This window comes from Pseudomyrmex gracilis, unplaced genomic scaffold (assembly GCF_002006095.1).
Source record: "Pseudomyrmex gracilis isolate BER0280 unplaced genomic scaffold, ASM200609v1 scaffold_22, whole genome shotgun sequence".
In the NCBI taxonomy this organism is placed as follows: domain Eukaryota; kingdom Metazoa; phylum Arthropoda; class Insecta; order Hymenoptera; family Formicidae; genus Pseudomyrmex; species Pseudomyrmex gracilis.
This window is the reverse complement of record NW_018020606.1, coordinates 274,986-299,578: the sequence shown is the minus strand read 5'-3', so window position 1 is coordinate 299,578 and position 24,593 is coordinate 274,986. Positions and strand designations below refer to the sequence as shown.

The 24,593-nt window shown below is 40.1% G+C and overlaps 1 protein-coding gene across 1 annotated transcript in view; it reads right to left on the bottom strand.

The window, feature by feature from the left end:
* LOC109851939 (fringe glycosyltransferase) overlaps window positions 1-23,357 on the bottom strand; it is a 73,347-nt gene extending 49,990 nt beyond the window's left edge. Inside the window, exons 1-4 of the mRNA XM_020422571.1 lie at window positions 22,436-23,357; window positions 21,933-22,172; window positions 16,131-16,179; window positions 13,522-13,624 (exon numbers count right to left, since the gene is read on the bottom strand). Coding sequence (XP_020278160.1) covers window positions 13,522-13,624; window positions 16,131-16,179; window positions 21,933-22,172; window positions 22,436-22,720 — 677 coding nt within the window. The 5' untranslated portion in view covers window positions 22,721-23,357. The remainder of the gene's footprint in view (window positions 1-13,521; window positions 13,625-16,130; window positions 16,180-21,932; window positions 22,173-22,435) is intronic.
* Window positions 23,358-24,593: the final 1,236 nt, after the last annotated feature.

The window sequence follows — 24,593 nt, the reverse complement described above, 5'->3', positions numbered from 1 at the left end:
ACGTCAAGAATATAGGTTGCACCTGTGGGGTGCAACATATCTAATGGAATAACAGCGAGAATCCGTTCAATAGCGCATCATATTGTATACTTTCTGAAGTGCATAAAGAAAGAAAAATTTAAACGTAACAATATAAGTATCGATAAATCAACTCTGTATTTCTGTAGAAATAACCCGAAAGAAAGAGAGAAAGAAAGAGAGAGAGAGAGAGAGAGAAATAACGAAATTAAAAAATTAAAAATAGGAAAACAAATAAAATAATAAAACAGAAATTTTTTACTTTTTTGTAAGTAACTAATATCACGTGCCTTTACCTTAGTCACGTGCTTTTGAAAACGTGACTAGAGTAAAGTCATGTGACAGGAAAGAGAAGAAAAACAATACGTGTCTAAAGTCACGTGACTTCACACTTTAGTTCGAGCGCGACTTTGTTGCGCGTGAACTTGACGCGAGGCACTACCTTGATTGTGTAATTACTGCATGAAGACATTATTTTACATGCACTTCTCTTGTAAGTTAATTATGTACGTGTAATAAGAAAAAAAAAGTATGCTAGAAGTCTTTTGTCTCGAATGTTATGTATATTAGAAAGAGCACAATTGTTACATTCTTCAATCTCAAATCTGGTATGGTCGTTCGAGCTATCAGCTCGAAGACAAGACAGCAGGAGGCAAGGAGGATGGGTCGCAGGTCAATTCTCGGGACCCTCGGGCGTCGCAACATCTTGCAAGCGGCAGCCGATTGGTCACCCGATACGAACTCGCTCAGGTGAAACCGGAAATGTCACGTCCCTATCGAGAGGAATACAATTTCGCGAAACGGCTTCTGTTACCGTATCCGTAACTATTTGCAGCTAGATAATTTAAGAAAATCTTTTCCTTCCGATTACACTCGATGTGCCATCGCGTGTATCCATCGTCCCGATCGTACTCTTGTTAACATTATTACGCGATAGATTCATTTTAATTATTGTCGAAAAAAACATCAATTGCTTGTAAGTTAGAATTTAATTATTTTTCAAATTTTGTCTCAATCTTATTTTGAATAAAAATCGTTTACAGCAACTCGGACGAAAGTCCAAGATTCCCGGAGGAAGCGCAGCTCGAGAGCTATTTGTCAAATAAAATAGTCACGATGAAAAAAACCGAGAAAGGGCAGGAGAACGGAGTTTCAAAGGGGGAAGTGGTCAGTTTCCTTCCCCTTCCTGATCACTGCGAAAGTATCGTCCAGATGACGAAGCGCACGTCGGTCACGACGACACGATCGACGGCGGACAAATTTCTTGCAGCACGATCGGCACGATTGTGGCACACGATCTGTTCAGCTTTGTCAGAGAGGCAAAAGGGGGCAGGAATTATTGATTATTAAACTGAAGTCCCGGCAGAGAGTGTGTGGTATAACCATCGCGGAATAATACACCGTTACAAAGTTTACTCCCAACGGACACGCTTACTTGTTTTCGGGAGGGTCGCTTCGAAGATCGGCACTTCTTTTTTTCTCTCTCTCTCATCGTCTCATTGTTTTTCTCTACGATCTCAGACATTACGTGCTTTTTGCATCGTTAAACGTTATGACCGCACCGTGTGTATGTACGCGGACGTGTACGATGAATGAAACTAGAAGACTGTGCCACCGCGGTGGCATCGCGCGGCGGAACCAACAGAAATTACCGCGCATTTTGCCGAAAGAATCAACCGTGAATCATCAGACGGGCTTTTTACTTCTCCGAAAACGTTCGCCGCGTTCTTCCAGACTCTTTCTCTCTCTCGTTCTCTCGCTCTCTTTCTCTGCCTTTCCGTTTACACGCACGTTATTATTCACGTATGCACGAAGAGCGTCACACAAACAAGTCTCTGCGTTTCTCAATTTCGAGACACGACGAGAGGTATAGGTAGCCGCCGGCCGATGAAAAAGCCCCCACACATGCGTGATGAAATAATTGAAGAATATACACACCAAAGAGACATTGCGAGCGTCAAGTCTCAAACGCGAGGTCTTGGCAGATTTCGGCGACACACGCACTGTAATTTAAAGAGACTGAGTGTTTCGTGTCTCACGCGTACAAAAAATCTCAGAGTAAGAAAAAACAATATGTAATGGAACAATACACGTGTAGAAAATAATTAACAGGACCGAATGGATTCGAAGAAAATATTTTCACATATAATAACAAGAATATTCGAATTACTGTGCGTGTATTTAATATAAATTCTAAATAAATAATATTTAAAAATATGTATTTACGCACATCCAACGTTTGTGACTTTTAAGATCTCTATTTCTTGATTAAATAATAAAAATATTTGTTTGTATTGAAACATCGTTCCAATGTCATCGCTGTCATTCCTTAGTGAAATTCAAAACTGCCGAGACACATATATTGTAATTTAAATGGCCATAAGGCATCGTTCCGAGAAGTTCTTTGTTGTAACACAAATAACAAAAATAAACGTACACATGAATACTTATCTACAGTCCATAGGTAGTGTTGTCATTCGAATAGATACGTGATTGCAAGATACGGAGAACGGATATGAAGAACATTGAACTGTAGGGCACTTGAGTACATTCGATATAGAGGCTGAGTTTACACATCGACCGCAATATGGTCGTTTTTTTTTTTTTTTTTTACAAACTCAAGAATATTTTGTTACGCGGGATACGATTTCAGTAATCGTGACATTTTACTCTTCGACTTGTTATCTTGCACGGGTTTCGTTTCGTAAAAACATTTGCCTCACAGTGTTACGTAATCTTGTGAATCCCATAAATAAGTATATTTTCAAATTTGTCAATATATACAAAGAAATGCCGATAAGAAATTCAAATCGAGAAAAAGAACAGATCGAAAGTAACAACAACGCGGCTTTTGATCGGAAAAAGATTAAGGAGCACTCGAGCAAATTCTAAAGTTTCGAAGCGGGCGGGGATATATGTCCGCGCGCTCTCTTTGTGAATATAGTTTGTGTACAGCGGAGGAGAAACTTGCGGTTTCCACAAGCTGTCTTCGAATCCGGAGCACTTTGACACAAAGTTCGAAATACACTTTCCGTTGCCAAATCCCAGTCGAAGAGTAAAGTTATATATCGATAATAGTTTATATATCGACGTTAATATACACGTATATTATTCCGCGTATATATAACTCGAACCGCACAGAGCGTGACGCCAGATAAGATAAACGGATTGTAAATGGAAAGTTAGAGTGAGGTTAATTAGGAGAGAGCAAATCCGATTGCGCGCGCGATCGCGGCAATCATGCATCTCGAGATCACGTCTAATTAAACCGTCACAAAAAGCACGGTTTATAACAAACGATCGCGAGAGCGATTTAGATTGCGCAAAGCCACGTGCAACGAGCGCAATATTTCTGCACGCGTATTTTTATACCGGTGTATAAAAATGTTCTCGCGCTATTTGCGTGGAGCGAAAAGTGGATTGTATTTTTTCCCCCCCTCTCCCCGTCAGAATATCGATAACATCGTGGTTAGATTGGAAAGGAACGTTGCCGCGTTATTTGCACCGTTTGGCGAACACGGCGAAAATATCGTTATTAAAATGTCGAAGATTCAAAAAATCTATGCGAAAAATTGAGAGATTTTCAATTAAATTGTGAAAAGAATAATTCAATTTTTACGTACCGCTCTAGTGAAACAAAAGTGTATATTATCGACCATTGAACAAAAACAATTTTTTTTTTTTTTTTTGTTCTGCGAAGAAGACAATGGAGCGAAAGAAAACGGATCGCGAGAATAAAAGATTGGCGGAGTTATGAGAGGAAGCGGGACTCAATTATCGTTTGTAGGTTGCTGTTTCAGGTGAGCGCCAACGAATCCAGAAGCCGCGTGTCACGTAAGAGAGAGACTCTTTTGTTCCACTTTCGAGTGTATCAAGTTATATTGTATACCAGCAAGCATCGTGCCGGATGTGGCAATGAGCGACGCGGCAAGAGAGTCAATGAGCTATTTCCGGGGCTTCTCTCGCTGCAGAATATTACATTGATAACAGAAATTGCCTTCCAAGTGTTCGCGATGAACGGCAAGACGGTTCCCTCTTGAGACATTGGCCGAAAAGAGAAGCCTTGAGGATCCATCGCGTACCGCGAATATCGAACGATCACGAACGCGTACAAATTTCGATAGATCTCACTCCGCGATACAACTTTTATTTCGTTCTTTTTTTGTTTTTGTGCGTTTACTTCATATTTATTTTACATTATAAATTCATCGAGACAAATTGTTTAAAACAATATTTTGATGCGAGAGAAAGAAAGAAATGTTCTCTTTATTTTATTCTCTTTATATTAATCCAGAGACTGTAACAAGTGCTTCAGTTTCTCGGACTTTACTGTGTAAAGTCGAGCATCTCTCGAGAAAAAGAACAGATTGATTCGCCCGCGAATCTATCGACCTTCTTCTCCGATCTATTCCCTCACGTGTGTTTTCAATGGAATCATTCATGCGGCGAGAAACACACAGTATAGTATACGAGCTACTCTCGATAAGACGGAGCTCGCAAAAGTACATCAACGAAAATTTGCACCGAATGAGTTTGTTCAAACTTATCGGAAATTTCAAGAATCCTCGCAAATATATGTATAGTTTAACACTAGATAATTTGCAGTGATATAACTTTTAATTATCTCAAAATACTTTCTTCGGAATGTTCCCCAGATATGCTTTCAAAAAAGAGATCGATCGATTTTAAAATAAGAAATTACTTCTCTAGAAAATTGTTTTAGTGATATAAAATATATTTACTACGAAAACTTCATTTGAATATTAGATATATCTATTAGTATTACATGTGTAATAAACGAATATTAAAAATATTAAAAATATTAAAAATATTAAAAATATTAAAATTGCGCGAATTTTCTTTCATTCATCCTAACGGGGTTATTCTATCTCTATGTATACATATATGAGCACCGTTAGAACGCACGTGAGCTATTTTGACACACAAGCTTGCACGATAACTAGATGACCTCGAGACCATTAAATGTCCACGGATCATGAAGCACGAAGCATTCGATCGTAGAGCTGGCGTTGCATTTTATTATTTAGGTAGAGAGGAGAACAATTTCGCAGGAAAAAAATTTACGACACGCTTGGCGAAGTTTATCGACACAAGTTAACTGTTATTTACTCTCTCTTTCTCTCTCTCTTGTTGTCGTACACGAAGCATTTCGAAACATGATCGATGTGATTTTCATGACTTTCGATACGCGCGCTAAAAAAAAAAAAAAAATCTATAAATTACAGACGATTACGAGAGTTAATTTTAACGCGCGGTGAAATAGCGCTACACAGAGTATCGTCTCCGCCATGTGTCGCACGTACCTACTTTCAACAATCGCCGGGATATCTTATCCCACGAGAGTAAATATCGTGACGCGCGCGAAAGAAACGAATCGAACGAGCTCGAGGGGAGTTTGCGTGATCCACGCGGACTCTTCTGGAAGGGCGGTTATACAAGAATACGAGGAAGAAATGAAAGCAAGAGGAGAATCGAGAGGAGAGAAGAAGAAGAAGAAGAAGACGAACGGTCGGGGAGAGAGAAAGAGCGCACTGAAACGCGTCATTCGATCGCGAGGCCGGTATCAGGTGCAAACCAGTTTCGATGCATGTAGAAGAGCCGCGCGAACCCGTCGTGGCGTCGGCTGATCTGCAAATGGCGACACGCACGCTTCGCGAATGTATGCGGCCCCATGTACCTACATGTACGTACGTGCGCGCAATCTGTTACGTATGTACGTAAGCCCCGCGCAAAAGATGTAAATCCGCCGGACTTTGAAAAGTGTATACGCACGCAGAGCGGAGCGCGCGCGTTATTCTCTCTCTCTCGGAGTACGTACTTTACGCGCGCGTTCGCCGTATAGATGTTGGAATATAAAATGAACCGCGCGAACGATTTTTCGCCCGCCAGCGACATCGCGTGGTCGTAAGCGATTTCGGAATTTTATTTCCTATGTGAGATTGCATAAATACCAATCATGTAGGAACGATTGTTGAACGTTTAACACAGGACACAAATATAATACCTTTTGCTTTAGTTGTCGAATCACTGACGCTTTTAAGAAATAAGTACCTCGTAAACTACATGATGTGTTGCACGAATAAATATCCTATACTTAGAACATCACTTGCGAATTAAGAATTCATATCTTTATGAATATTTGAACACATATAATAAGAAAAGCTTTTAACACGTAAAAGGAAACTTGTTTGAAAACTTGAATCGCGCTTATAAGCTTGTTGTATAACATTTATTCGATAGAGAGAGAATACAAATTTTTTTCTCAATAGAAAAAAACTCGAGTATCAATTAAATGCACGTTTATGAAAGTAAGGATAAAAATGAACAACACAATGCAACTATCTCGCATGATCTTTTCTCGTTGCACTTAATGCATCCACGTCTTACATTAGCGGCGCGGAATTGCGGCACGGGGCTTGTAAATTACTGGAAGGAGACCGGCGCGCTTCTTGGGAGAGAAGGATCAATTTGCCATCGCTAAGTAATAATCCGGTAGCAACGTCGTGCGCGCTTGATGCGCGCACACGCATTTAACCGACGATTTTCAACGAGACGACGAGTTGACGATTTTCGTAATAGCCGCGCGTACAATTTTATTGGGAGTTACGCAACACCGAATCCCAGCCACTTGCCGCAATCTGTAGTTCAACGATCGAGCATTAAATAAATCAATTGCACGCTCATGACGAACGGTCGATCCGGTTAAATGATCGATGGCGGTGTCGACGCTTAAAGCGCACGCATGCATATATAGAATGTATAACGCGATACGCGACACGCCATCAATGTGGCTTCGTGAAAGAATTCAATCGCGACGAGTTATATTCGTCGACGAGAATAACTCTCGCGGACGACGTTTGAAACTTTGATGTTCTTGATAAAAAAAACCGGGATATTTAAAAAAAATAAATAAATAAACGTTACATCATTATAGTAAAAATATTATTTCTATTTTGTTTTTAGTTAAATAATCAAAGAGACATCTCACAAAACTACTAGGCACAGCATTTATTGACAAACAATATGCCGTGTCGAACACTCGTGTATAAGAGAATAAAATTTACCGAATTCGAATCACGTTTGCAGACAAGGAGGCGCCTATACACCTGTCCCTATAAGAAGACACGTTCGTTTAAGGCGGGATTACAGCGAACGTCTGTGAATCGAACGATTTCTCGTTTCGACCCATGTCTGGATTAAAGGGGCATGTTGATAGGAATTAGAGGAAACGAGATTCGACAATCTGTCGGATGTAGGGAGGATTTACTCCGCGAGAAGGCTGCTAGAGATTGAAATTGAGATCAAGCACGATGGAGAAACCAGACTGATACAATCGATACGTGTTTCATCATTAAATATTTCAGAAAAATACTCAAGGAAATTAACACAAATTGCGAAAACAAATTGAGAGATAAAATTCTAATCTTTTTTTCTTTAAATCAATTAAAATTATAAGAGAGAAAAAAAATATAATATATATATATATATATTTCTCTTTTCTATTGTGCAACATGTTATATTGAAGCTAATATAAAGTTAAAAAGCTAATTCCGAATGATACGTGAAAGCAACTGCACCGAGACTTAAACTACTGTGAAACATGAAACAGCCTTTCCATATGTCATGAAACTCTTGAAGCATTTATAGTAGCAACAGACGACCGAGAAACAACTTGAAGAAAGTAGAATTTATATACGCCTCAAACTTTTCCTACAAATACACAGTTAGATCTAACTCACATTCAAGTGTGCGCACTTTTCAATATTTCAAATATTACAAAACTAATCATCGAACTGTAGGTGTGTATATATTCACTTAGCTCTTCTCATAATTGAAAGTGAAAATAACACATTTCAATAGAACAAAATTTAAAAATGACAGGAACGTGCTAATTGTACTATTTATTTTGTCAACGTGGAAATCCGAGCGCACGCAAATGCAATGCTACGTTACGCGTAAACGTCAACCGCGAGGTTTGAAAAACAGCAGAGTGGTGAAGAACGGGAAGAAGAGGGGAGGAAGAAAGAAAAAGGAAAAGCGTAAGGTGGTTCTTCCGACATCTCTAAACGCTTATTATGCGGCATTATCCAGCAGCCCTATATATATATATATATGTATAATACGCGGTCACGCGACGTTAACCATTGCGGGAACTTCGTGTCCAGGAGCGGTGCGAGTTTTTTGCGCAGCTCGGTGCTGCGCGCGCTCGTGGCGCTCGTGGTAATTGTATCCAAGGATATCCGCCGTAATTACTAAGAAATCATCCGAAGCGATGGCACGAGGAAGAAGAGAAGAGAAGAGCGCCAAAAAAAACCAAGGAATTTCCCTCGTAATCGACGGCGCATGTTGAAGTCGGGGCGCGCATGAGAGATCGACAAGTGCGTACACAACACTTGTGCGTACATCAATATTTAGATTACTGCACGAGACGTTAAATGATGCGCGTTCGTTATTTGTATGGTCGACTTTAATCACGCATCCGTGTACGAAGTAGATCTTACAAATTGTTGCTCGCAAAACTCTAACTCCGACCGCGTGAATTTGTTCCCTCATTGCTTCGTCGTGTTAAATTACAACATGACAAGATTCAAATGTAAAATAGTAAACATTAAGAAACTTTGTTTTTAAAAAAAAAAAAAAAAAAAAAAGATTTTGAATTGATGAGATTACGATTATTGTCAACACGCGTCACATCTTTCAGATTACAATACTGCAAAATACCGAAAGTATATCAGTTGTGAAGTTTCTCGGGAAGAAAAAAGATTAAATATTTGAAGAGAAAAAAATATTACATATTTGAGCACGATAAACGGTATCGCCCTTTACAAACAGTACGACCTTGTCGAAATACGATAAGATAACATTAGAATGTCGCGCGCTCCTTATCTTGGAGATTCTTTTACCCGGACAAAAAACACGTAAGTAGTTACGTTTATCTATAAGTTATAAGTTTTAGGTTATACATTGCGCGAGCTGTTTTTATCTCGTCAAAACATCAACGAGATTGTCAGATTACACTATGCGGCAGTATTTTTAATTTTTTTTTTTCGTAAAGACACGTACATGCGAAAAGTTTGTAAACTGCTTTAAGAAAAAAATTTCGTCAAAATTTATGTCCACACACAAAGTTTCCTTAAGTGTTTACATCTCTCGCTTTTTCATCGAGATCGAGAATCTGAACGTCCGCGTACACCTGTATAATTGGTCTAGACGAGGTGCGAAATAGTTGGCGATAATTTAACCGGATAGTTTAACCGAAGAAGTTGTAACGCGCGCGTTCACGCAATAAAACACTAAAATTTCACGTCGCGAGAAGAAACACGTGTTATCTCACAGCGTTCCCCGAGCGATCCCGTATATAGTTACAAGAACTACACACACCTACTGAAAAACACACCTCGATAGTATCTCGGTGCTTTATTACCATTAATTAACCGCGCTTGTGTGTTACGTGTATAAAAAAAAAAAAATATGAATTAATTTACTATAATTTAAAAGTTACCAGAGAATCTACTGTCTTATCTGTTTGTCGCATTTTCTATCAAAAACTTTTCCGCTTTCAAAACACTCGTGTGTCTCATTGTTTATTTTTTCTCACATGACGAATGCAAAAGAGAGATAAGAGTAAACTATCTAAGATAGGACAGGCGACAGGGTTCTGCAGTGGTAACGGTGGAAGGTAGTTAAAAGACGAAAAAGAGAGAAATAAGAAGCGTGGCGCGGAGACCCGCATGTGACATACGAGACACTTTTTCTCTTTTCCTGGCTATCTCCTGTCGTCCTCTCTCGATGCCCTCTCGAAAGGCTTCGGCTGGCAAGAAGGAGGAAGAGAAAGAGATTGAATCGTCTCCTCTCCTGGCCAGCTGGTGCCACTTCCCTCCGTCTTTAATCTTTCTCTCCCTTTCTCCCACCCTTCTCCCCCCTCAAGCCTGTCTGTCTTCACGACAAGCCCGACGAGAGACCGTCCCATTCTCTCTTCCTCTTCGCTTTCTCTACCTTCTTCTTTCCTTCGCTCGTTTTCGTACCGCGGAATTGTAGAGCATTGTAGACTTTTTGAAAGAACACAAAAGGAAGCTCTCTTCTCTTCTGCGAGAGAGACCGCTATGAAGTGGCCTAAGAAAACCACCAAGAGCACGTGTTCATTTACCAAAGAGGTCAGTGAGATTATTAACTATACTTTTGAAAGAACATTCCCGCGCTCTGATTTTGCAAACACGCGACGACAGGAGTACAGGATATCGCGCGCAAAAGAAAGAGACTTTTCCCATACATTTTTACAACAGACAGGTAAATAAAAGTAACAACGGAAACGTTGTTAAAACATTGTAAATACTTCACGGATCGTCGCGACAACAGGAGGTTCGGTGGGTTAATTTCCCATAACAATCTGTCATCGGTGCTTGAACTGCTGTTTAAGCAGAAGCAAAGCAAGGAAAGTACACGCGACGTTATATGGAAAATGAGATAAGCGAAGCCTTCTGTGTTCCACAAACGCGGAACAACATGAAACAGCCGTGTCGCGATAAATCAATCGCCGCAATAATAACGCGTACACGTGGAAATAAATTATTCGTAAACGATAAGTTTTTTCCAAGAAAAAGAATGATTGAATAAAATAGCACAATAAAAGATTATAAGAAATAAATGAATTTTTTTTAAGGGTGTTGAATTCTCAACAAAAAAAAATTACGATGCAATTTTTTTTTTCACTATTTTCTTTAACGATGCGTCGTTTCGTGCTATAACGCGTTATCGCATTGATAAAAAAATATATATATATATATTCTCGAAAAAAATATCTCGTTGAAAAGCCGACGGTGGACTCTCGGCCACCGTTAATTGGTTTGCGACGAGCCGTTCGGCCATTAGATGTGTTTTTCTAGGCGCTGGTCACCGCCCGTGTAGAGATAATATTTTGACGATGCGTAGGACGAGACCCGCGCACATACATTTTAGCCCGCGCTTTAGGCCACCTTGAGTAAACACAAATTTTCGACCGGTCAAGACTGCAGCAATAACACTATGCTCTCGGTTCGCAAACAACGCGGAAATCCCAAAACGCGCGCGGGTTACCCCGAAGTTTGCCGTGGATACGCCGCGTTTACCATTAAAAACTTCTTCATCGCTATACTCGTCCTTTTTTTTTTTTTTTTTTTTTTTTCAGCGGCCGCCACTTTCTCCACTCGAGAAAACGCACCTATGCAAATCCATTAGCTTCTCATCAACGTTCGACAGCGGATGCGATACACGCGTCCATTATGCGCGAAGAAAAGGCAACTAAGTGCACTCGACGAACTCTTCTTCGGGTCCCACCTTTTCGACAAACTTGGGAAACGGGATCGAATGTGTCGCACATATCGTATCTCGTAAAACTATCATATCATATTCAAATTGTTTTTTAAATATATTTTTTTTTAATATTTCAGCGTCAAAGAAAACTTTTCAAAATTAAAAAATCACTTCTGAAGATAATCGAGAGCGAATAAAACATCAAAACATTTTTACAATGTTTTCCTGATCTTTTAAATCAATGAAACTTAAGTTACTGTGTCATCTCGTTGCAATTATCCCGTAAGATCTAACGAGTTTAGATCAAACTCGGAAATGAAACTGGGGAACGCGTTTTGATGGCGAAACCGATTCGACTTTCTCAGCGCGTACCGACTCTGATTCCATCGCGTTCCAGTATATGGAAGTCTTCGAGTATCATACACATCATTGTATACCGAACACGTATTTAATATCCTCCCGCCGATAGATAAGAAGTTCATCCACCCACATATTTATAACCCGGCGCTTAATCTAGTGGACAAATCTCCGGCGCGCGCAATCGCGTCAACGTTCCGGTCGCGCGCGTTCACATAAAGGAATCTAACATTCCATCGCGCTATGTACGTTGCCGTGAAGCAACGAGTGTTGTATACGCACACAGCTCGCGAGTATAAAAACATCTTATCAGACGGATATCGGGTATTATCGACGTACGGTTGAACCCATAACGGACCGGTAATGGAGACTCGAACGCCCGTTCGATGAAAAGAGAGACACGCTTTTATAGCGCCGGATATAAACCTCGGATAAAGCCTGTCTTCACCAGAAATATTTATTTGTCTCGGTCGGGGCGATATACCGGGTGTCTTTAAGCCCCCCGAGAGACTTATCGGATCACCACTCGCTTCACCGTTCGAGATCGGATGATTGTTCGGAGAACCGGCGAGAGAAGAAGAACACAGTGCTGTCTACTCTCACGCGAGAGACCATTGGGCGGATAATCTGATTAGCGCGATTAAGTTGCACACACATACACACGGGCGAAATAAAGTGCACATGAAGTGACCGTGAGCAAGATTGCGAAAGTTTTTACTTCGCAATCAGTTTTTTACATCACGCGTGATTATTTATGTTTTTCCGAGAGAGATTGGCGCAGTTTTGAGATTACCGTAAAAAATTAAATTTTGTAAATTACACAAATTTTAATTCGAATTATTAATCTGATTAAAAAATCTACGTGAGATGCTTGAGGATTGCATCTCGCGTACAAGACATCCATTCATTCCTTCTCTCCTTTTTTCCGAAAAGATCCATTAATTAAAGCGGTGAAAAATAAGATTATCAGAGCGCCCGCGATGTAGGTACATACATAAATCTGAATTGGCAGAATCGCGCTAATTAGTTCGTAAAAAGTAAGTTTATTCCGGCGAGTCTCATCAGGAAACATAAATCGATTTTTATCTCGCTATATACTGACGCAGAAGAGCTATAACGATAGCTGCATTTACTTATAAAGTGATAATCGCGTTGCTCGTAAAACGACCGGCTTTTCGCCGGAGGCACGAACGTCAAGCACGGTTCCTTGGTCGAAAAAAAAAGAGCGAGAGAGAGAGAGAACGCGCGCGCGTTAAAATCTATAAATTTATGTGCATATAGAATAAGGGGCCCGGAAACTCGAAAAGCGCGGAAGAGTAAATCTTAATAAGCACAGAGGTGAGATATAAAGAGCGTGTGGCAAATCAACTTGTTGCGCCTCTTCGGTGAAGGCCGATGAAAGATTCGATGTTAATTAAAAACGAGTGATTTCTAACCAACGGGAGAGAAAACGGCATTCCATCGCGTCGATGTTGCATACGTTTCGAAACAAGCTCTTGCGCAAGCATAGATATCGAATTTGCGAACGCATATCGAGTATAACGCTCGAAATTTCATCGATACCGTATTTTCTACTTACGCTGACAAAATTATATTCAGAATATATGCTTTCAGTCGCATTAATAAGTTTGTTCGCGCGCGCGTATATTATTTCGCGTATTTTTAACTTTACCTCGATTTTGTAACAGCGTGTTACGAAATATTCAAAATGATGTCGCACCATATGTATAGAAATTTTTAGATGTATAATTTGTAACTCATTATTTATAGCTTTTGTAAGTTCGTAATTTTCTACTTCTGTTAAAATAGCAATGTTCTATTTTAGTTGTTACTCACTTTCGGCCGCTGTCGAGAAATCGGTCGAATTCCACGGACATCTTACAGCAAAGGGCCCGCCGATTGTGCGAAGACGAGCACTTGGTATTGATCATGTGGCCGTCTGAAAGTAAACGGAGGAAGCTGAACGTAGGGTGGGCGTGCAATTAATTAAGAGGTTAATAATCATCCTCGTGAGCCGCTACTACGGCGGTCCAATTAATTCGTGCTGATGACTCTCGCTTCTTCGGCAACACCGAACATTTTCGCGAGTCGAGAGTACCACCACTAACTTCTGCTAAACACGCTAAACATTTATATAACATATGTATGTTTTTTAGTGTTCAGCAAAAAGTTATAGATGTATTACGTATAACAATTATTTACATAAATCAATTTGATTACACGTGTGATACGTTACACACATCGACTTTTTTCGGAAAAAATGAATTTCCAAAACAATTTCACACTCTCTCTCTCATAAGAAAACAAGAAAAATAAACGTAAAATGTCTAAAATCGCATCAATCATTTTTTTACAATAATAAAGAGCGCACACACACACACACAAGTTTGTTGCTTATTACTTGATTGACTCGACGTGTTTAGAATTTCTGCGAAGAACGGTATTTTCTGAAACGTCATTACGTGAGATATCCAGCGCGAAGTTGTCAGCATCCACACCTGGATTATGCTCGCGAAGGGTGGGATCGAGTCAGGTAGAGAGACGGTAATGAGAAATGGTCGATGTGGAGGTGCAAACCGGTGCAGAGCGCGTGGTGAGGTCAAATGTCGGACGGTGCCCGAGGGTTCGCGTGCTCATCCCCTCCTCCATTCCATCCTTCCGCACCCGATATTATCCTCCTTGGAGAGCCCGCGTCCACCTACACGCTCCTTCGCCTCGTGACTAATGCACGGCCCGAGTTATGAGCGAGGTATGAAATAATGTCGAGTTTATTAAGGGGCGCCCGTGCGCCGTAATGATCCGCGCGAATTTCATCATTTCTATTTTTTTTTTTTTTTTTTTGGACTATACTCTCGATTATGGTACCGCTTCGTCTCTCTCTTACCCTAAACGAGTTCTCGATATATTTGTTTATCTCGCGTACAGTTTCTGTATTTGCGAGTTGTTTTTCCTTTTTGTACATATATATTTATTCCGGTAAAAATGATTCGATCCGAATAATCAAAACGCGCAAACTCGCCGCTTTTTATCCCGCAATGTTGTAATATTATTCAAGTTCTTCGACCGGTCGTTTCTCATCATTCGCTTTCTCCGCCTGCTCGTCATCCGCATCCGCGCCCGAGGGCGCAATTGGGAGGGATGCACTGTAAGGTAGGTTGGCAATGATATTGCCGGTTAGAATCGCCGCGCAACCGCTATTATCGCAAATACCAAGTTCGTTGTTAACTTGTGTGTGTGTGTGGGTGTATATATATATTCATATATACATATATATATATATATATAATATGAAACAAAGTAAATGCAGTTGTAACGGGAATTACCCATGTGAAAATTACGTTTAATTAATTAGTATTTAATATTTCTCGCGTACAACATATTCAATTAATTACCGAAAGAAAAAACAAACTGGAAGAGTCGAAAAAGAGAAATTGCAATACAAACAACCGAGTTGATTGTCGATAATCAATTTTGAACTTTCCACTTGCTAATCAAAACAAGTTAATACGCTCATTAATATTCATAATAATATATCGTACATTTATATTCCAAATACTCGATGTCGAGCTCTGTGTATTTCCACGTGCAAAGAAAGTTATCGCGATGCGATCGATCGATCGATCGATTTATCACTTCGGAGATTTGTGCGGCGTACTTGAACAAGCGATCTCTTTCGATTTGCAAACCGGTCGATCTAGCGCACGCAATCCCGAGTCGAGTCTATTCGAGAGAGCCAACTCTCGCACACGTGCTCTCTGGCTCTACTTCAACCACGTCGGTTTCGCTTTATTGGACATCCGGTGCCACGATCGGCGGATAATTATTTCGTCGTGTTAACATATTCTCGCGCACGCGACGCTAACAAAACAATAATAAAAGTTCGCGAGTTCGTTTCTCCGAACAAACTGTAATATGCCGATCGCCGAGACAAATAACAGACCGTCTCTTTCTTATGCCCCGACAGAAATAAAAAATGCAAACATCGCCTCTAAGCAATTACCCACATAAACTGCACGTCTATTCGTCCTCTGGACGGACAAACCAAGGAGATATGACCAAACTTTCGAAATGATTGACGAGGCGACTCGGCTTCTACGAATGCGAGACGAGCTTCTGCACACACGCGCTCGTTTCGCTGGCAATTATCGCATAAACGAGAGCGACTATTAAGACTCGCCGTCGTAATTATCTGTGCTTCGTGTTACACGAATATTACACGACAAATAAACGAACGTCGCGCTCGGGTTTCTTTTTATTTATTCGAGACGAAAAACGTTTACGTGCACATCGATAGACTCGTTCGCATGATACCAAAATTAATCGGCGATTGTTTGTACGCTATTTTATTTATAGAAATTTGATAGAAATACATATGTATTGTTACTGACAGATAGAACGCAGAAAAGAAGTTTAGTTTAAAATAAATTTGTTAAATAAATACTCACTGGTTTGGTTTTGAAAATACGGATCATCTCTGTCGGTGAAGAACCAGGTCTGCAAACAGAAAAACAAAACGAAATCGTTATATTTTGATTACACGCAATCTTTTCTTTATTCGATTCTATCCGATACACGGCGCGATAATAATCACGCAGCGGCACGTATGTATGTTATATATGCGCACGATTGTTTACCGCAGACCGTTTCACAGTCAAACCAACACACCTACACGTATCAATCATAAATCCAATCCCTTTCTTATCCTCTCGGAAACGGATCGCGCTCCATCCGCTTTAGATCGCACGCAACAAATCTCACGACCTTGAGTTATGTGCTTTGCGAGCCAATATATTTCTCTGCAATGCGTTCGCGAAAATAATTGAGAACTTTTGGTAACCGGGTGCGAGATAAAAATAAAAATTTGACAAGAAAGGAACGATATATCTAATATGTGTGTGTGTGTGTGTGTGTGTGTGTGTGTTTGACTATGAAAAACATTATTTTTATTCATGAACATTATTTTTCACTTAAGAGCCCACGAGGAAAAACTCAAAGCGGTGGAAAACTTTTAAATCTTTAGAATTCGCAGCGAAGAAACTGCGATAAAACAACGTAACTTTTTAAAGCAAAGACTTTTTCGATCGTTACACAGTCAAAAACGCGAACAAAGTTCCTCGCGTGTTTTGTCGCGCTGAAAAATTTATTTCGAAGCACAGCGAGCCGAGAGACTTTCCATTTGTATCTGTCGTGTCCGCGCGCACTCCCTTCCGCGTGGCGGTTGCATCTGGACTTCTCGAACAACATATCGCAGCGTCATTACGTTACGATCGGCGTGTGCACGTGTTAAAGCAGTCGCTTATTTTTAGTTCCCCGAGGAGTGTGTTAAGTTCCCTTTCGGAAAGTGAAGGAACCGCCGAAGAGAAGAAAGTATACACTCCAGAAGCATTGTCATCCTCTTATAATAATTTTCACGAGACGAAACATCGCGCGTCGGCACGTACCGTGTACAAAGCGCTGGGGAAGAAAATTCCACGAGAGAGGAAACGCGATTGTCGGCGGCGCGATCCGATTTCCGCCTCGTGCAATTTTGCGCTTGTCGCTTTCTTCGCGCGACACGACACAGAAAATTCCGTCCTGGCGCGCGAAAATGAAGAATTTCCAACTTTACAGCGTTTCACGATCTAAGTGTCTCTCTCTCTCTCTTTGTAGCTTAGAGGTAAGTTGACACTTGTTCGTTTAATTTCAATTAAAATTAAATTCCTGTACAAATAACAAGAGATGCGAATAAAACTTTTGCGAAAACCGGATCTTGTCATCTGATATATATGTTGTAGAAAATAGCATAACATAAGTAGTTGAATTCGATTCGAGCTCGCATTATCCGAACGGATCGCAAAACGGGATATCCGGGTCGAGCGACAAACATTGATAAAAATCGCGAACAAGAAGGCGCTACAATTGCGCCGCATTTATCCGTGGCATGCGGATAGAGAAAAAGAGGGAGAGACCGGAGAGACTCGTCAGCGTTCCCAGAAAGAACATGAATATCCGGCATGCGAGTGAACGTCGTGTGTACAAAAATAAGAGACGAGCATCGCGCGATGACGTCAGTGGCACCGGGCGTCGCGTTACATCGACATAATTGCATTAATCCCCGCACGTACTTGAAAGAGCCGTGTCGTTAAGCTGATCTTCGGACTTTTCGCGGGGAATTCGTCGCGCGAGTGTGCTCGTTATTTCGCCTCGTGTGTCACGATATCTACCCGTTCGTGTGGGAAGCGTAGAACCGTATTTAAGACACTCGTTCGTTACGTCGCTAATTAGGCGAAACGAATTTAACTTTGCACCAGCGAGGAAAATTTGACAATCGTCTTCTAACGCGAGATCAGCGTGTCGTTATTTCAAATAAACACACACATACATCGGATAAATTACACAAGTATGTTTATAAAATATTGTAAGAAATTACATATTTGTTTTTTTTTTCTCGTATAATACGTTTGAAATGTTTCACACGTGCACTTCCTCTCGATACGAATTCCGCGTAATCTTCAATCAAGAAAAGAATTGGATAAATATCGTTCGGCAGTGGCCCGTCGATTATACGTCGCGCCGGACCAATTGAAAATCGCACGGTGGAGTGTTTTGTAAGAGCAATGAGAAATCAGAAAAAAAAAAAATAATAATTCACCAAAGCGCAGCGAGCTCTCATCGACCGCCGCGCGAAATTGCGTTCGGACCTTTTAAAACTCGCTTAAATAACCGAAGTAATCGACCAATTATCCGATGCTAGTTCCGAACGCGTGTTTGACCGGTCTTCGTCGATTGGAGGATTGAGTATATCGGCCGAGTCATTCCGAATAACGACACCACCACGACGGACGTCTTTGACCCGCGAGAGAATCTTTTTTTGTGAATCACGAAAATTTGTACCTATCCCTATGTTCACGGGTTTGCTTTAATAACACGACAATCGAACGGCATGACTATCGAATTTGAAGAAAGACATAATAAGAGACTCCGTCAAAATTTTGGGCTCTCAAAAGCATCAGGTTTGTTTCACGAGTTGTTTGAAGACAAGTTATCACCACCTGAGAGTAAAATTACTGAAATTCAATTATCACGATCTTAAATGTGAAATCTTTCATATAAATTATGCTTCCAGAATGAGTGGAATTAATTATAAAACTTTATTAAACAAAAATTTTACTTTGAAATTTAATTATTAAGACGTTTGATAATTATTAAAAAGTCACAACGTAAACTACATATTATTTTACTTTAAAAAGTTGTCATCAATCGTCATAAATGATAATTAAAATTTTTTTAACAAAGTGTCATAAAATTAAGATTTGAAAAATTTCGCGCTATTCTCGCTACAGAAAAAAATATTATTTTGCGATTGCGCGTAATCTTTGCTGTCATTACAGTGACACATCGCGACGACATACACAAATTGTTTTCGCGGTTTCTGGGCGGATCTCGGGAAAATAACTTAAATGAACCGAGCGGGTATTACCGACTTGACCCCATTATTGTGGCACATAAAGCTCCCGAGCACGTAAGAACGAGAAAAGAAATAGGTAGCGAGGTGCATAAATGTGGTCATTAAAGGCCATTAACAGAATCGTAAGGGGAGTAACCGAGGAGGGAGAAGACCGGCGAATATATATGTATATAGGAATTGCTCCGGTAATAAAGGCGCAGCCAATGTTCCTCCTCAGTGGAGCGCATTATTAAAACGCATTACCCGCTTATATACGACGTATTAATAATCAAAACATCACGACCTATCCGTTCACCTCTGTCCAATTTGAAAGAGAAATTTGATATCTTAACAGCGCGAGAATTGCCACACACACACACGCTGGTTTTAGCAATATTATTTTCTCTCTTTTTTTTTTAGAAGATACAGAAGTGTAGATTCGCGAATGTCGTAACATATACGCGAAGGAGTTGACGAAAAGCGCGATGATGTAAAATAAAAATTTTGATTCATATTTATCGCAGAAATTTAACGGACAGCGGAGAAAAGATCGATTTGCATTTTCGAGACATATTGCTCCGCAAATAATAATTTCGAGCCTGAGGCAGGTAGCTCAGGTCTCTCTACTCGAGTCTATTATCTTCGCCGCGATAAATCACCTACCATAAATTAGATCGTGAATTTCTAATTTCGTGTGAGAAAAGGGAACGGGGTCTGTCCGAAGTTCTATTCAGAAATTTATATTGACGCTATTTTTCTCAGCTCAGGTAAAATGTTTCAAATTTTTCCAAATCATTTAACATACGAAGAATGTCTCGGGATCATAGACGAAAACTTGAATTATTTTATTTTTTCTTCTGGAAGTTTGCGCGTATTGATTTTTATTTTTTTTTTAAAGATTTTTTTTTGTATTTTTATTCAATTAAAGCTATCTTCTGCGCGATATTTACGATGCCGAATGCATCGAATTTCGGCAACAACTACGCGAATGCATAAGAATCACTATAACAACATCGATCGCGTCTGCGAATAATAAAAGAACGATCGCGAAATCGTGGAACGTCGCTTAATTATCGAGTAAGGAAACAACGAAAAGGTGAGCTTGTCGGGAATACACTTTGCGGGTGGACTAAGTCGGTTTGCGCGGGGATATTGTCGGAGGTAAATCGTGAGATCTTCCCACGAGACAGAAACCCGTACACAGAGCCGGACACAGACCCTTTTTCTCGCTCGCGTCGCCGGAAAATGCGTCCCGACACGAGAGTGTATACGAGGAGAAAAAGCGTGAGATTAATGGAAGCGAAGAATAATCGGGATTAATTATAACATCGTGCAACGCGTGAGGATTCTTTAATTATTCGCTCGAGTTTGATTTTTTATTATAGAAGACTCGAAATTAGCGTTCAAATTACGTTTCGTGTGACGCTTTTATAACAAAAATCAGAAAATAAATGAGAATCAGAAAATCAGAGAGAAAGAGAAGAAGAGAAGTCGGGTGAATGATATTAAAATGAAGATATCAAGTGCGCGTCGGGAAGCGATGCATCCCGTAACTGAATTCTGTTTCCTTCTGAAAGCGCGATGGAATAAGGCAGAAGAAGCGAAACTCTACAGAGAGGAAACGCGTGAACTCGTGCAGATCGCGAGGTAGCAATTACCTGGAGAAACGGTATATTAACCCGGAGAAATACAGAAGGACGCGGAAGCTGCTGATGCGTCTTGTGTCTCTATTCAACATCGTGTATGAGAAGTTCTCAAGGTTTCTTCATTAGTGTTAATTGCGCGCGCGCTGATTCCGTTTGAAAAACGTTGATTATTCTATCGATTTTCATAAGAATGAAATAACACACACTCTCGATTCTTTTTGAACACAAATAGATATACAAATTAATAGAGTATACAAATAAATACGCAATTAATTAACTTTTAATCTACATAAAAAAAAAGATTTATACATAAAGAGAACTTTAATACGAATGTGCGCGCTCAGAACAGAAAACTTTTCTAAAACTTGAATTTACTTTGATTAAAATCAACATTTCAGTTGCCTCGTGTGTTTACTTAAAAAAAAAAAACAGTAACTTGTTTCCGAGGAGCACGGTAAAAGATTCACGACGAGGAGGCAAATGAGAGGAATCGCGAGGAAGGAAGAGTGGAACAAATCTCATTCCCACGGCGCGCGAGAGATTGTGGATTCACGTTCATCTTTGGCGACACGGTCTGTGATAAATAACGCGCGAATATGCTTCAATTCGCGCGAATACGCTCCGATACCCTTGGATAAGGTTCAACGAGCCGTGCACACAGTGTGGTCTATGTCGCTTTGCGGAAAAACGCGTACATTCGATTACATCTCGACGTCGAAGAAACAACGCGATGGAACTAAACGCGCATTTATCACGCTTTAACGCGATTAATCCACACGTTTCTTGCTCGAGTTCCAACCGGCTGGTCTAACATAACTCCGTAACATATGCGTACTATGGGCGTAACGCGTGCGTTATGAGATGGTCTTTGCGCAACAACGAAAGTTTCGCCCAAGACCATAGAAAGTATCAACGTTGTTTTTCACAACAAATATTTTTTTATATGTAAAAAAAATGAATCATAAAAATAAAGATAAAATGCGCGCAAAACATCAGAAAATATCGAATAGTGGATATTTTTGAGATTTTCCAGAACGGTTTTCAGCCGACTGTCGTATATTTGTGCGTAAACAAGATCGTCTCTATTCTTTCTCTCGTTTTCCACCGGGCGTTCAGAAGCAAGAAACGGAGCGACGCTAATCAATTTACGCGGCGTAAAAGGAGAGAACACACACCTGATTCTTGGCGAATTGGAACCACGTGTCGATGATGGCCGGCAGACGCGAATGATGATAGTGCTTGGTGGTCTTGACGCTGATAAACACGTTGTCGAGACTTGTGACAAACGGAGCGACGGTCGCCGTAGCCACCGGAGGCGTCACCGGCGACTCATCGCCGATTAGCTTCCTCGACGCCGGCACTTCCACCATCACACTTCGGCTGCTTGCATCCGCCACGTTGATCTCGTCGATCCACTGAAATTTGTACCAAAAACACACGGTTATCAAAAATGAATGAAATTTCGCGAGAAATTTCCGTAAAATGGCGCGAAATTCGGGGAATACTTTACTAAGCATTTGTTTTTTTATAATATACTTGTGCAAAAATCTCGATGGTAGTCGCGCACGCGTAAATAAGTAAATAAAATACGAGAAAACTTCGCGGCAAAGGTCATCCCTTCTGCGATATGCAACAATAACGTGCGTTCTGAGAAAGCAATTTTAACATTCTTAATTACCTGGCGTTGTGCAACAGCCTGGTAGAGGAGAATCGTTGCGTAGGCAGTGGCGATTACGAGGACTAGTGCCTGGAGGCCGCGTCTCGACAAACCCCGTGGAATCATACCGGTGGTAGCGTGCCCCGCGCCAACGAGCGCCGAACGAGGTGCCTGGGGGCTAGTGAAATTGCAGGGCCACACTTGTTCCGCCGCGCATTTATCCTCACCGGGATCGCTCACCGGCAACCACGTCGCTTCATCGCCGCCCTTGTTTCGTTCCGCGAATGAAAACTGCACGCGGACCATAACACACCTCGCCGCGACAGACTCGCGCGAATTTCAGTCTTCTTCCGCGGGGAGAATTATCACGTGACACAACTACCCCGCGACGACAACTTCACGTCGCGCGCGCGCGCGCACGATTTGCTCCGAAATTACTACCCGTTTGTTTCACACAATTTTGAATCGAAATCTCTGATCTTGTCTTCGTTAAAATCACGCGCGATCACGCGTCCTCATTTTGTGTGCGCACAAGTGTTTCTTTTCGTTTATCACTTCCGAGTGACAATTTCATACATATCGATTTCGCGCGCAAATAAATTTCAACACCGGCGTTTAAATCGTCTTCATTCTCCGAATGATTTCTTTTCGCACGTGAGTAATGTTATCGAGTCCTCGCGCTTTATTGAGACACGAAAACATCAACAAATAACATTCACGTGCCGCATCTACCTTCGTGCGTATCCGTTCTTCGAACGCTATTCCAGCTGTCGAATCGGTGCGCGTTTATTATCACGGTTGCGTACTTCATCGAGGAACGGAAACAGTGCGTTGAGTTGTCAACGTCTCGGAAGTATGTGGCGCGTGACACGAAATTCGATTCTTGCGCAGAACCAACGTTCCACTGTTGCTCGGCGCGCGACGGCCCGTCGACTGATCACATGATTCACATGAGCCGTTGCCGTGACTACCGCTGTAAACATCGCCATAGCAGGCACGTCGCCGGCCGGTGGTGGAAGAAGGAAGAGAAATGGCGCGATAGAGGGGATAGATCGAGAAATGCATACGCTTTTGTTTTTATAATAAGCAGCACGCAACCAATATATTTATGTGTGTGTGTATAAGTGACAAAATTATTTAAAACAGGAATAATACTTTTGAATTTTTTGTATTAGGAAAATATTTCGTAGCTGATGAAAATGTGTTCAGGAAAACACACGCAACATTATATTTTGTATACATATAAATACCGTATTCTGATCACTGACTTTAAAAATTATTTATGTAAATTTATGTTATTGAAAATAATGTGTACCTCACTTTTTATTATGCTATTTAAGTTTTATACACACACACTTATTTATATTATATAGAACTTGAATTTTAGACAATTATATACATACATTAAACATATAATCATTGATGAAGAAAGTCTTACATATAAAAATATATTCAAATCTCACAATCATTTCTGTTTTGAAACATACACTGTAAGATCCGAAGATAAATATAAGAATGTTGACATAACCGATTGTCGATAATATAAACATTCTCAAACGAGATATAAGATCGATACAATTAACAAGTATATGTAAGAATCATCTACATCTTTCGACTTATTTTTAATAACAAAAAAAATAGTTTTTACTAATTAATAAAATAATGAATAATAAACTAATTGAATTTAGTAGTAGTTTGTGTACTATAAAATATGTATAATAAAAAAACTCGTAATAATTTATAATGTGCAAAACAATCGTAAGAAATACAGAAAAAAAATTCCGTTAAACTGTTTTATTCTAAATCTATCAAAACGCAATATTATTTTTTCAATTTAATTAACGGATTCTGATATTACATCGACAAACTGTAACAAAGCTGTCTACTTTACTTATATATTCACTGTATTTCTTTCACATATAATAATACATTAGTTATTTTATTATTGTCCCGTATTTTTATCTTGCTTTTATCAATAAATATATATTCACATCTAGAAAAGAAAAAAAGCAGATAAAGCACAGGAAGTGAAACTAAAGCACAAGAAGATGAAGCTATATTTCTTAATACAGAGAAACAATATTTCCGAGTATTTATAATTTGCGTACAAAATAAAAATCAATATGATAAAAATAAATTATTAAAAGCCTTTTTGTGCATCGAGATTGTAGAAAATTCT